Here is a 13920-nt window from a genome sequence, read left to right as displayed (position 1 = left end):
CCCTTACCCCCCGCAATCCAGCATCATCTCCCCTCTCCAGATCCCTACCTGAACCCATCGGCAAAGTCCCTTTTGCCACATGAAGCCACACAGTCACAGGCTCAGGGGCAGGACGGGCATCTCTCAGGGGCTGCTACTCGGCGGCCACAAGGCCCAGACGGTGGGCGCTGCTGCTATTGTTATTCCCCCTTGAGAGATGCGCAGACGGGGCCTCAGAGAGGCAAGGCCACGTCCCGGAGACCAAGTGGCAAGCACCAATTTTGGGCTCTGGGCATTCTGTCAGCATCTGCCACATCATCCATTTGAGCCGTCTGTACGTGGGTCGGGGGACACAGGAGCGGCCGGGGGAGGGGTGTGGTGAGGAGGCCCTGAAGAAGGTGGCGGAGGGGCCGCCCAGGGTGGAAGAAAGCCGGTCCTGTCCCACCCTGGGGGCTTCCCCAGACCCCTCCGCCTTGGGATCCCAGGGGTTTTCCTGGAATTGGAAGGAGAGAGGTGGGAGGCTGGAAAGGACAGGCTGCTCGGTCTCAAGGCCATTTCCTAGGAAAGGGGTGGCGGGTGGGACCAGTTTGTCCAGGAAACCCTGCTCCTGAGTCAGTCCCAGAAAGTGTTGTCACGTGGTCGCTCGGGGGGTGCTGGGACACCCGCGGAAGAAAGGCAGAGGGCAGCCCCGCCTCCGGCTTCCCAGCAGAAGCCTCCTCTGCCTCTCCAAGCAGACTGTCCGCCCGCCAACCACCTCGCTCCTCAGGCAAAAGTTGGGGGGGGGGGGATTGATTTTCTAGAAAGTTCCACCTCCAACCTCACCATGTGGACACACGAACTTCTATTCCTCCTCTTCTCCTCCTCTCCCTGCCGGACTGTGAGCCCAGGGAGGCAGCCAGGACCTGACTCCAGCATTTCATGTATGACAGCCTCCCAGCAAACAGAAAAGGGGAGTTTTAAACCCGGCCGGTGTGCTCAGTGGCTGAGCGTCTACCAGTGAACCACGAGGTCACCAGTTTGATTTCTGGTCAGGGCACATGCCTGGGTTGTGGGCTTGATCCCCAGTAGGGGACATGCAGGAGGCAGCCAATTGATGATGTTTCTCTCTCATGATATTTCTATCTCTCCATTCCCCTCCCTTTTTCTCTCTAAAAATCAATAAAAACATTTTTTTTTAAAGTTGAGTTTTAGCCCTAACTGGTTTGGCTCAGTGGATAGAGCATCAGCCTGCAGACTGAAGGGTCCCGGGTTCGATTCCGGTCAAGGGCACATGCCCAGGTTGCAGGCTCGATCTCCAGTGGGGAGAGTGCAGGAGGCAGCCAGTCAATGATCCTCAATCATCGTTGATGTTTCTATCTCCCTCTCCCTTCCTCTCTGAAATCAATAAAAGTACATGTATACATAAACGACAATGAGGTATCACCTCACACCTGTCAGAATGGGTACCATCAATAAATCAACAAACAACAGGTGCTGGTGAGGATGTGGAAGAAAGGGAACCCTCACGCACTGCTGGTGGGAATGCAGACTGGTGCAGCCTCTGTGGAAAACAGTATGGAGTTTCCTCAAAAAAATTAAATATGGAGCTACCATTTGACCCAGTGATCCCACTTCTAGGAACATATCCTAAGAAACCAGAAACACCAATCAGAAAGAATACATGCACCCCTATGTTCATAGCAGCACATTTACAATAGCTAAGATCTGGAAACAGCCCAAGTGCCCATCAGTAGATGAGTGGGTAAAAAAGTTGTGGTACATTTATACCATGAATACTACATGGATGTGAAAAAGAAGGAACTCTTACATTTGCAACAGCATGGATGCACCTGGAGATTATTACAGTAAGTTAAATACGCCAGTCAGAAAAAGGCAAATACCATATGGTCTCACTTATGCGTGGAATCTAATGAACAAAATAGAGTCAGAGGCATGGATACATGGAACAGACTGGCTAATGTCAGAGGGAAGGGGGGTGTGGGACTGGATAAAGGAGGATTAAGGGATTAGCTAAAGCACATAAACGCATAGTGCATGGACACAGACAGTAGTGTGGTGAGGGCCAAGGGAGGGAGGGTGGCCCCCTGAGTGAAGGTGGCAAAGTGGGGGGAAATGGGAACATCTGCAATAGTGTCAACAACAACAAAAGTTGGTTGTGGACTTCCATCTCCCTTCCCCTGAAATAGTCCAGCCTGCGGAACATGAACTGAAGTCCAAATCTTGCCACTCTCCTTACTTTTTTTCCCTTTGGAGTAAAATGACATAGAATGAAATGCACAAATCCCAGGAGTGTGCTTTTTTTTTTTTTTTTTTTTTTTTTTTGCTTTTAAAAATCGATTTGAGAGAGAGAGGAGGTGAGAGAGAGAGAGAGAAACATTGATGAGAGAGACACATAGATTGGCTGCCTCCTGCACACTCCCCCACTGGGGACTGAGCCCGCAACTGGGAATTGAATCGTGACCTCTTGGTTCATGAGTCAATGCTCAACCACTGAGCCACCAGCTGGGCCTCTCTGAGCTTTTACAAATGCATTCACCTTGTAATTCAAATGTCTATCGAGATCGCAGAACATTTCCATCACTCCAGAAAGTTCTTTCATGGCTTTTCCTGGGAAAGCCCTGCCTCTGCTCCCTGACAACCACTGTGCCACGCTTTCCCCAGCTCGCACTGTTGTGCCTGTTCTAGAACTTCACATAAACGGGCTCCTAGCGTCTACACCACTTTGTGAATGGTTGTTCCCGCTCAGCCTAAGTATTTTCAGAATCCTCCGTGTTCAGAGATCCTGACCTCTTGTTCTCTGTTGCATGCCATGCCTGATATATAATAATCTAATAAGCACTAGAGAAATGTTTGTGGATAAGAAAGTAATTGTATTGAATGAATGCAAATTATTTCATTGCATAAATGAATGAATGAAATGGCTTCTTGTTCCCAGGAGACTTGATCTCGCTCCTTCTCTCCAGCTTCTCTTGCCAACCTCCTTAGTCATGATTCAGGGGCTATAGTTCCAAAGCGCAGAGACACTCCCCCACCTCTTGTTTCCCAAGTCCCACAGTCTTCCCATGACAACACATGTTGTCAGGTACATATCATCCCCAGCTTCCTACCTTCCCCATTATCTGCTTCACCCTCCAGCTTTATTTCCTTCCCTCCTGCCTCCTCCAGATAGACCCCACCTCAACCTGGCTCTAGAACTGCTGCAATGTCTCCTGGGTCAAAAGTGCCCACCCGAGCAGTCAGAGCCCTGAGACATTGCTGAGGGGGTGCAAAATGGTGCAAACACTTTGGAAAAACGGTTTGACAGTTTCTTATAAAAGTTAAACACTCATCTACTATCTGACTCACTGCCAGGTATTTACCCAAGAAAAGTGAAAACTTAAAGTCATAAAAAGATCTGTACAAGAATGTTCACAGCAGCTTAATTCATAGTAACTTATATGGGAAACAATGCAAACATCAGTCAACAGGTGAACAAACACACAGACAGTGTAGATAAATCTCAAAGATATTATGCCTAGAGAATGAATCGCAACATATGGCGATTCAATTTAAAGGACATTTGAGGAAAGACAAGTCTAGGCAACAGTGGTGCAAGCAGATCCTGGTGGCCTGGGGCAGGGGTGGGGAGGGGAAGGGACTTGAGGGGATGATGGAAATGCTTTGTATCTGGAATGTAATGGTGACTACACAGCTGTATACTTTTCTCAAAACTCTGACTTGGAGCTTGAAATGGGTGCCTTCAAATTTAGAACACTTAAATTGTGGTATAAAATACGCATAATATAAAATTTGCATCTTAACCATTTTTAAGTAGACAGTTCAGGCCCTGGCCTGTGTTGCTCAGTGATTAGAGTGGCATCACGTACACCAAAGGGTTGTAGGTTTGAACATACCAAGTCAGGGAACATACCAAGCTGTAGGTTCGATCTCTGGTCGTAGTAAATATATTCACATTGTTGAGCGACCAATCTAGACGTTTTTTTTTATCTTGCAAAACTGAAGCTCTATATTCATTAAATAACTCCCCACACCTCCCACCCCACAGGTCCTGGCGCCCACCATTCTGCCTTTTATTTCTATGAGTTTGACTACTCTAGGTACGTCAAGTAAGTGAAATAATACAGTGCTTGTCCTTTTATTGCTGGGTTATTTCTTTTTTTTAAAAAAAAATATATTCTATTGATTTTTTTACAGAGAGGAAAGGAGAGGGATAGAGAGCTAGAAACATCAATGAGAGAGAAACATCCATCAGCTGCCTCCTGCACACCACCTACTGGGGATGTGCCCACAACCAAGGTACATGCCCTTGACCGGAATCAAACCTGGGACCCTTCAGTCTGCAGGCCGATGCTCTATCCACTGAGCCAAACCGGTTAGGGCTATTGCTGGTTTATTTCATATAGCAACAGAGACTTGGCAGATGTGATTAAGGATTTAGAGATGGGGATGTTACGTGTTAAAGAATTTGATTGGTTTTTGTCCCTGTTTTTTGGCAAGGTGCACTAAACCCTTGGGATTTCTCAAGTGATAGGAATGTCTTTGATCTTCATGGGGACCCATTGGCTCATACCTGAGTTTATAGCAAGGAGATGGCTCAGGGTGGGGGTTGGTCATGCCAAAATGACCAACCATGAGGGGTGGGGCTTTCAGACACCCAACCTCCGGGGAGGTGATGGAGGTGGAGATGGAGTGCAATCACATGACCAATGATTCCATTAATCACCTTCATAATGAAGCCCCAATACAAACTCTGGACACCAGTGCCAGGATGGTGATTTGTCTTGAGAACATGGGAGTTCTCATGTTTGAGACCCTCCCAGCCCTCGCTCTATGTGTCTCTTCATTTGGCTAGTCTGAATTTGTGTTCCTTATAATACAACTGTAAGTCTAGAGCTTTCCTGAGTTCTGAGCCATTCTAGCAAATTATAGAACTAATTTGGAGGGGATTGTGAGATCCTCTGAATTTGTATCGGTTGGTAAGAGGTGTGGGTGGCCCAGGTACCCCCAAACTGTAGGAACGGTGCCCTTAATCTGTGGGAGCTGTCTATACTAGCTTGGGGTGGTTAGTGCCACAGTTGCATTGCAGGAAACCATCCTGGATTATAAGGCTGGGCCTAAAATTGCAATCACAAGTGTCCTTATAAGAGGGAAGCAGAGGGATATTGACCCAGAGAAGGCAAGGGGACCATGAAAGCAAGATGCTGCCCTATTGGCTTTGAGATGGAAGAAGAGGCCATGAGCCAGAATATGTAAGAGACGCAGCTAAAGAAGCCGGAAGACAAGGACAGCTTGGAGCTTCGGGAGGGAGCCTGACCCTGGGGACACCCTGATTTTGGCTCAGTGAAACTAATTTTGGGCTTCTGACCTCCAGAATGTGCTGTCTTAATCAAGTGGTGTCATTTGTTACAGTGACCTTAGGAAACTCACACGCTCCTCCAAGCTGACCACCTGAAAACCTATCCATCTGGCTGACAGTCCACTCGGTAGGCTATCTGTCCAGGAGTCAGGCGGCGCCTGGGGCTGGCCAGTGCCTTGCTCTGAGCTGTAGTTGTAGAGCCCAGAGAAGGGTCGGGGGGCTGGCTGGTTACACCACGGAAAGGCTTCCCCTGGCCAGGCTGTCTGGGTGTTATTCTCTCCACGTCCAGCTCAGTCCATGCTCTCAGGGCGGGGCATCTGAGGGCTCAAGCAGCTTTGGACTTGAACTCAGTTCTACACAGTCATAAAGGCTGCTAGCCTGTCACACCCCTTAGACCTGTCTCCATTGGAAATTCCAGGAGAGCCCCCAGCCCCCAAGACCGGGGCAGGAAACTGGGAGTACAGACTGAATTCAGAGACCGAGTTCCCATGTTTGGGGGGCACCCTGCACCCCCCAAATGTGTTCAGCCATCCTTAACACCTTCCCACACTCTCCACCCGCAAGACTTTCCCTTCCCAGCTCCACGTGCTGAAATCTCATTCTTCGAAAGTCCATCTTCTCTGGGGTGTATTTTCTGATCGCTCCACCCAGTGGCCACAGAACCTAAGTGCCCTAGACATAAGGGACCTACACCTGCCTCAGGGCCTTGTCTCAGGGGCCTGAAATCTCCAAGGACAGGGGCCACCCCTTCGGTGTTCCCCGGGACACAGGTGGCTCCTTCCAATGCATCATTGTCACTCATTCCTGCATTCCTCCATTGAGTCACTGGTCAGATTCCTCCTGTACCCAGGGGCCTGGAATGAGCCAGCCCGAGTAGGGGAGGGGGTGGGGGTGAAGGACTGGGTCTGACTCACTCCCATGTCCCCAGGGCCCCACAGCCCTCCTGGCCCAGTGCGGACTACTCACTGGGTTTGGGAGCATCATAGAGCCATGAGGTCACTCGGGGAGGTTGGGGTCCCCCACAGGTATCATGTCGGGGTCTCTGGCATAAAGCTTAGAAGAGCTCCCCAGAGCCAGGAGCGAAGATTCATATCTCAGACATTTATTGATGCTCCTTAGGGCTTCAAGGGCAGTTCATAAAACCCCTGTCTTTGAGGCCTCCCAGTCTAAGAAAAAATGCAAGAAAACAGCTCCATCTCCCAGGACCTGGTCTTGGCTCCGGAGGGAGGTGGGGTCCGATCGGGGTCCAGGAGCCAGGGTTCCGGAAGAGGCGGAGGCTAAAGTTAGGTTCCCATGGGAGGGCTAGTGGTCAGGGCGGAGAGGAGGTCCCCGAGCACACGCACTGCACTCCGCTGAGTGGGGTGGGTAGTTCTTAGTGGTAGTGGGGGCGGCAGTGGGGCGGGCGGGGGGGGGGGACCCGATGGTGGCGGGCAAAGCCAGGAAGGTGAGTAGCTGGAGCCATCGCAGCGGAGGGTGTGGCTCAGGGACACCGGTGGGCTCAACAGTTGAGCCTCTTCTCGCAGATCCAGTTGTCCTTCTCGTTGCGGCAAGGGGCGTCGTTCCACAGCCCCGTGTGCAGCATCATGACGCAGTCCTCGCGCCCCTGAGCGTCATTGGGCTCCCCCAGGTTCCAGTAGCTGCAGCGGGTTGGCGGGGGTGTTGCTGGGGTCTAGGCTGAGGATGCCCCTGGGGTCCAGCCTTCAGGGTCCAGCCTGTCTCTTGCTTGGGTCTCCTCTAGACACCCTGGGGGTCTAACTTAAGCACGCACCGGGGATATAACTTCCTAACGCCCAGAATTTGTCCCTCAGCCAGCTCCTGACGCTAGACTGCCCGTCCGGAAGGGGCTCCTGGTGGCTGCCCAGAGGACTGCCGCGGGGTCTCCCTGCCCCTGGCCAACCCCCTTCCCTCACCTGAAGCTGAGCGGGACTCCGTCCACCCACTGGTAGCCCTGGATCTTGCGGGCGCGGCGCACGGCCCTCAGGCCCAGCCAGTAGCCCCGGCCGCGTGTGTCCCGGGACAGGAAGCCCTGGATGGAAGCGGAGACTGAGCTCGCGCGTCCAGCCGGTCAGCTCGCACCTCCCGGGCTCGCCCCCAGGTGAACCCCGCCTCCGCCTCCGCCTCCCCCACTGCCGCCGCGCCGCGCACCTGCTCATCCAGGTCCTCCACGATCACCAGGTGCGCGCCCGCGCCCGCGCAGTTGCGCTGCGAATCTTCCCACGTGGCCTGCAGCTCCGAGAACAGGTAGCAGGAGCCTCGGAAGGGCAGCCACGGCGTGGGGCACTGCTGGCAGGAGCCTGTGGGTGGCAACGGTCAGGGAGGTAGACTGCTCCCAGCTGGAGCAGATGAAGGGGTGTGGGGGGCGCAGGTGCAGAACCATCGCGAACAGGTCAAGGTCAAGGGGCAGATCCGGGTGGATCAGGGAACCACGGGGCCCACAGGTAAGGCGCCCTGCCCCCCCCTCCCCCCCCCACCCCGTGCTGCTCACTATTTCCAACTCGGACGGCCTCCAGCGCCCGGAACAGCGAACTGCGGATGCCCTCGCGGTCCCTTCCCGCCTCGGCCAAGCTCTGGGTCACTGCGAGGTCAAGGGAGTCCAGATTACGGCCAGGGTTAGTGTCAGGTGTCGCTGCGATTAGGCCAGGGCAGCACCCAGTGGCACGGTAAAGGGTGTCACGGCCAAGGACTGCTAGCGCTAGTGTGTCCCCTGTGGCAGGGTTAGGAGTCGTAGTCAAGGGCAGAGCCCAGGGTCAGGGTCAGGATGGGAGACGCGATCGGGGTTAGCGGTCAGGATCACGGGACAGGGTTGGATCGCGGAGGGATCAGGATGTAGATGAAGGTGGGGTTGGGCGTGCGGGTCCCGCCCTCACCGCGCTCGCTCAGCTCCCTCAGGGCGCTCTCCTGCTGCAGCAGCTTCACCTGCGCCTCCCGCAGCTCGGTGGCCGCGCTCTTCTGCTGCTCCTGCGTCCCCAGGCCTGGGGCGGGGCGGGGCGGGGCGGGGCACCTGAGCCCTCCCATCCTGGCTCCCATCCCCGCCCCCGCCACAGACCCGCCCCTCCCCAGGCTCCGCCCCGCCCACAGACCCGCCCCAGCCACAGACCCGCCCCAGCCGCAGGCTCCGCCCCAGCCTCAGGCTCCGCCCCCAACAGACCCGCCCCTCCCCAGGCTCCGCCCCCGCCCCAGGCTCCGCCCCAGCCACAGACCCGCCCCAGCCACAGACCCGCCCCAGCCGCAGGCTCCGCCCCAAACAGACCCGCCCCTCCCCAGGCTCCGCCCCCGCCCACAGACCCGCCCCAGCCACAGACCCGCCCCAGCCGCAGGCTCCGCCCCAAACAGACCCGCCCCTCCCCAGGCTCCGCCCCCGCCCACAGACCCGCCCCCGCCCCAGGCTCCGCCCGCGCCCGGTCTCACAGCAGCGGTGGCAGGCTCCGACCTCATCCTTCAGGGCGTCCAGCACCGCCGTCTGCTTCGAGGCTGCAACGACCCCCGCCCGACCCACACACGCCAAGTCACCCTCGGGACTCACGGGCACACCCTTCCCCACTCTGGGGCCAGCTCCGGGACCTTGGGTTACCCACCCACCTACTCATCAACCCAGGAGCCCCGGTCTGCACGCACCGTTTGTTCTCAGCAGGTCCTGGCCACCCAGCAACGCCCCTTGCTGCTTGGAGGCTGCGGAGAGAGGCTCCTGCGGACGCGGCCCCGGAGACCCGGGAACCCCCTCGCCCCAGGGATGCGGGAGCTCGAGTCTTGGGTTGCAAAGAGATGGGGGCAGGGGCACAGCGCACATGATGCGCCCAGGCGCCGAGGGGCGACAAATACACCAGACCGCACACACACGTTCATGCGTGCACATGCACCCGCATGCGGTGCACAGCCCCAGGATGCACACACACTGGTCACGTGTGTTCACACCCAGCCCCCGGTAGGGTCGGGGACCCAACTGTTACGCCCCGGGGTGGAGGGAAGAAACTGAGCAGGGAGGGGGTGTGGAGGAGGGGGGGGTCGACTGGGACACGGTCTTCCCATCATACCCGCCACTCACCCTTGGAAAGTAGGATGCTCAGAATGAAGGCCCACAGGACTGTGGTGACCAGGAGAGCCAGGGTTAGGAGGAGGAATCGCCGGCCCCAGCGGCCCCAGGGCCCTTGAATAACAAAGGACTCGTGGGTCCCTCCAGCTCCAGGACAGTCCTGGAGCCCTGAGCCCTGAGGACCCAGCCCAGGAAACTGGGATGCAGAGAGGTTAAGCAGCTTTCAGTGCAGAGTCAAAATCTGCATCTATGTCCAGTTGGCTCGGGCCTGGGGTGTCTCTCCTGCACCCGGGACTTGCTCCCTTTCTTGGATGTCACCTCCCTTGCCCATCAAATCCCCAATCAGAGGGACCCAACGGGGCAAGTGAGGTCCCCCTGCTCGTTCATACCTGTGGGGGCCTCCTTGAACCCGCCACCCAAGTTGCTGTACTCCACAGTGTCCATGGCGAGCAGGCTCCCAGCCTGGGCATGGATGTAAATATAGCCCCTCCCTCCCCCTGCCCCGCCTCCTCTCTTCCTTCCTTTTCATTTCTTTCCTTTCCATTGCTGGTACCAAGGACCCATTGACCAATCACAGGGCTGGGCCCTTTCTGGGCTGAGCTAGAGGGTAAGGGTGAGGTGGAGTAAAAGAAGTGGAAGAATAGGGGGATTGAGGGGGTAGAGAAAGTGGAGGGGGATGGGCAGTGGAGTGTGAGCACTTGCCGGTGTGTGTGTGTGTGTGTGTGTGTGTGTGTGTGTGTGTGTGTGCATCTGTGCACAGTACCAACCTCCTTTGCCTGGTAGCTATAGCAACATCTCCAGGCTGGTGCTGGGGGCTTCGCTTTGGGTCAGAGGTTGGGTTTCCTCCCAAGAGGGACAGGCCTCCTTCTGGGTCTGGGAAAGCCACCTCAGGCCTGGACTCCGGTCAGCTCAGCTTCGCTCCTTAACTCTCCCACAGACGCCTGCCAGACACTGAACCTTCATTCAGTCCTCAGAAGGGGGAACACAGATGGCCAGCCAAGCTTCTGGACTCAACCCTTGGGTGGATGGGTGGAGGGGTATATGTATGTAGCTTCTAGAAGCATCAGTTTTTCTCCTCTGTGCAAAGGAGGACCTCTCTCCAAGGGATGCTGTGATAAAGAGATGAGGTCATGGATGTTAAGCCCCGGCACCATCCCCAGGTACAAAACCCACTAAATGTTCGTTCATTCTTTCAACAGAGATCAAACACCTCCCGTGTTTAGGCATCGACCTAGGAACTGGGAATCGTCCTATGGTGGCAGAGGTGTAATGGCCACTGTATTGCGAAGTTAGCTTCAGACCGAAAAACAAGGCAGGCAACGCCATAGTACGATAGAATTCATTGTAGTGTTATTTACGTACAGGATAATTGCGCTGGAGCAGAACAGATGACCCAGCAGTCTGTGCAGATTATTTTCCGCTACCAGACCCCCATGACTGTGCTGTTCACAGTATAACTGAGCACTGGTGACCGACAGGACAGAGGGACGAGGACGCGGTAGTGCAGGGGCCATTCTCCTGATGGTCTTGTGATGGATGGTTGTCCAAATTGATACTATCGCCAGTTTGGTTTTTTTCTCGGTTGTCATGCCCTTCTGCCATTACTAACAAAAATATTTATGATTCCATTTTAAGGAACACAGATAATCATCATCTAGAAGTCTTGATATGCTTGCTAAAGGAGTGAGGTTGGTCACAGCACAAAACTTAAAAATGAAATGAAATCCGGACACAGAGGTGGCGTGGGTTTTGTTCACATCTACACCAGGGCCCAGTGAGCAAAGTCCCTCCTTGGAGCACACACTGCAGCAGGCGCAGGGGTAGACCGACAGCAAATAATGAACATCATGAAAAAGGAAGGTGCATAGAGAGTGATTCTCAACGGAGCTGGAGCTGCTTGCTCCAGCTCTGTGGCTGCTAAGGAGGATAAAGGGCTTGGGAGTGCTGGGCTGGGGCAGATGACTAGGGCAGGCTTCCCTGAAAGGCAAAATGTTATATTTTATTGAGCACTTCCTATGTTCCAGTCTCTCTCTCTTTCTCTAAGAGCAGTGGTTCTCAACCTTCCTAATGCCGCGACCCTTTCATATAGTTCCTCATGTTGTAGTGACCCCCAACCATAAAATTATTTTCGTTGCTACTTCATATCTGTAATGTTGCTGCTGTTATGAATCGTAATGTAAATATCTGATATGCAGGATGTATTTTCATTGTTACAAATTGAACATAATTAAAGCATAGTGATTCATCACAAAAACAATATGTAATTATATATGTGTTTTCTGATGGTTTTAGGCGACCCCTGTGAAAGGGCCGTTCGAGCCCCAAAGGGGTTGCGACCCACAGGTTGAGAACCGCTGTCTTAGATCTAAATGAGAATCCTGAGCCGAGGGGGAAATGACCACTAAGGACAGTGAGAGGAATTCTGTTCCATGTGGAACGAGGAATGTCAATGAGGAGTCAGATGGTAACCTCAGGTAGACGATGTGGTCTCTGGGTACCCAGTTTCTTTTATTTTTACTTTTATTTATTTATTTATATATTTTTTAATATATTTTATTGATTTTTTACAGAGAGGAAGGGAGAGAGACAGAGAGTTAGAAACATCGATGAGAGAGAAACATCGATCAGCTGCATACCTCCCACTGGGGATGTGCCCGCAACCAAGGTACATGCCCTTGACCGGAATCGAACCTGGGACCCTTCAGTCCGCAGGCCGACACTCTATCCACTGAGCCAAACTGGTTTCGGCTGTTTTATTTTTACTTTTATTTTATTTTTTGGTGCCCTTGACCGGAATGGAACCTGGGACCCTTCAGTCCGCAGGCTGATGCTCTATCCACTGAGCCAAACCGGCCAGGGCAGGGTGCCCAGTTTCTCCATCTTCACCACCAATGAAGTATTTGTTGACTCTATTGTGTTACTGTGGCCTTGAAGAAGCAGATGTAACTGTACTATAAAATATTTACTACTAGTGGCCCAGTGCACGAAATTCATGCACATTAAAAGGGAATTAATTAGAGGAAATATTTTAATACTAGGGGCCCAGCATGTGGATTCATGCACCGGTTTGGTCCCTCACACTGGTGCACGACTGGGGCCGGGGAGGGACCATGGGAGGGTCCCAGGGAATATGCAGCCCATCTCTCCCAGTCCTGATCCACTGGACCCCAGCAGCAAGCTAACCTACTGGTTGGAGCATCTTCCCCCTGGTGGTCAGTGTGCGTCATAGCTACTGGTCAAATGGTCCAATGATTGAATGGTCACTTAGGCTTTTATATATATACTAGAGGTTCGGTGCACAAAAATTAGTGCACTGGGGGGGGGGGTCCCTCAGCCCGGCCTATACCCTCTTGCAGTGTGGGACCTCTTGGAGGATGTCCACCTGCTGGCTTAGGCCTGCTCCCTGGGGGATCGGGCCCAAGCTGCCAGTCAGACATCCCTCTGGCAGCCCGGCAACCCTCGGGAGATGTCCACTTACCAGCGGGGAGTAGACCTAAGATGTAGTCGGACATCCTTAGTGCTGCTGAGGAGGTGGGAGAGGCTCCCGCCACCACCACTGTGCTGGCAGCCATCAGCCTGGCTTGTGGCTGAGCAGAGCTCCCTCTGTGGGAGTGCACTGACCACCAGGGGACAGCTCCTGCATTGAGCATCTGCCCCTTGGTGGTCAGTGTGCGTCATAGTGACCAGTCATTCCCAGTTGTTCTGCTGCTAGGGTCAATTTGCATATTACCCTTTTATTATATAGGATAGAAGCCTTGTGCACGGGTGGGGGCTGGCTGGTTTGCCCTGAAGAGTGTCCCAGATCAGGGTGGTGGTCCCGCTGGGGTGCCTGGCCAGCCTGGGTGAGGGGCTGATGGCTGTTTGTAGGCTGGTCAAGCCCTTCCCCCCAAGTGGGGACCCTCACCCATGGAGATTTGGCCAGCCTGGGTGAGGGGCTGATGGCCGTTTTCAGGCTGGCCAAGCCCCCCCGCGATGTAAGTCCCCAGCCTCTCCTTTTTTTCTTTTTTTTTTATTCTGAGATTTATTTACCTTCTTTTTTTTTTTTTTTTTTTTTCCAGATTAAACAGGCTTTATTGGGAGCACACGGGCGGGTTCACCCGCTCAGAGAAGGGAGCAGGAGAAGCTGCGCCCAACCTGGGCAGGGGCAAGGTTTTATACTTTTCTGAGGCAATTGTTGCTGGCCAAAACTGGTGGCAGTCGGGGCTTTCCAGGGTCAGGTGAAACCTGTGGTCTGTCCTGCGGTTTGGCCATTTTCCGGGAGCCGTTTGTCCGGCAGGGATTTTTCACCGGGGTGGGGTGGTTTCCAGACGTCAGTGTGGACAGATCAGCTTCTCACCGGCCCAAGAGAGGGAGGGGGTCCTTTCGGCCCTGGGGCAGGGTGCCAGCGAATACCAGACATTCCAGACTCTCTATGATGGGATAAGAGGATGGCATGATCATCTGGCTACTTCCTGCTGGCTAGGGGCGTCGGGGGGGAATAGAGAGGCTCCGAATGTTCTGTGTCGCTAGGCAGATGCCGCAGCGCGGGGGGGTGGGGGGAGAGAAGAAAAAAAAA

The 13920-nt window shown here is 54.1% G+C and overlaps 1 protein-coding gene across 2 annotated transcripts; it reads right to left on the bottom strand.

Annotated features, from left to right (window-relative positions):
- Window positions 1-6416: 6416 nt before the first annotated feature.
- On the bottom strand, window positions 6417-9845 carry CLEC4G (C-type lectin domain family 4 member G). Of its 2 annotated transcripts, none has more exons than XM_059695694.1 (9): window positions 9755-9845; window positions 9378-9479; window positions 8951-9004; window positions 8744-8806; window positions 8203-8307; window positions 7821-7910; window positions 7481-7629; window positions 7246-7361; window positions 6417-6972 (listed from the first exon to the last, which is right to left on the bottom strand). In XM_059695694.1, exons 1-9 carry the CDS (start codon window positions 9807-9809, stop codon window positions 6834-6836), a joined length of 873 nt encoding a protein of 290 aa, XP_059551677.1. In that variant the 5' UTR covers window positions 9810-9845; the 3' UTR covers window positions 6417-6833. The 2 variants fall into 2 exon arrangements, with proteins under 2 accessions (XP_059551677.1, XP_059551678.1); XM_059695695.1 differs by lacking the exon at window positions 6417-6972 and adding an exon at window positions 6982-7086.
- Between the last annotated feature and the right edge of the window lie 4075 nt (window positions 9846-13920).

Source organism: Myotis daubentonii, chromosome 5 (assembly GCF_963259705.1).
Source record: "Myotis daubentonii chromosome 5, mMyoDau2.1, whole genome shotgun sequence".
Lineage (NCBI taxonomy): Eukaryota > Metazoa > Chordata > Mammalia > Chiroptera > Vespertilionidae > Myotis > Myotis daubentonii.
This window is presented reverse-complemented; position numbering and strand designations above follow the sequence as displayed.

Coding starts and splice junctions, on each gene's coding strand:
- CLEC4G (XM_059695694.1), bottom strand. CDS start 9,809: ATGGACACTGTGGAGTACAGCAACTTGGGTGGCGGGTTCAAGGAGGCC. Junction 9,480..9,754: donor GTTCAAGGAGGCCCCCACAG/GTATGAACGAGC, acceptor TTGTTATTCAAG/GGCCCTGGGGCCGCTGGGGC. Junction 8,308..8,743: donor CGGAGCCTGCCACCGCTGCT/GTGAGACCGGGC, acceptor GCCCCGCCCCAG/GCCTGGGGACGCAGGAGCAG.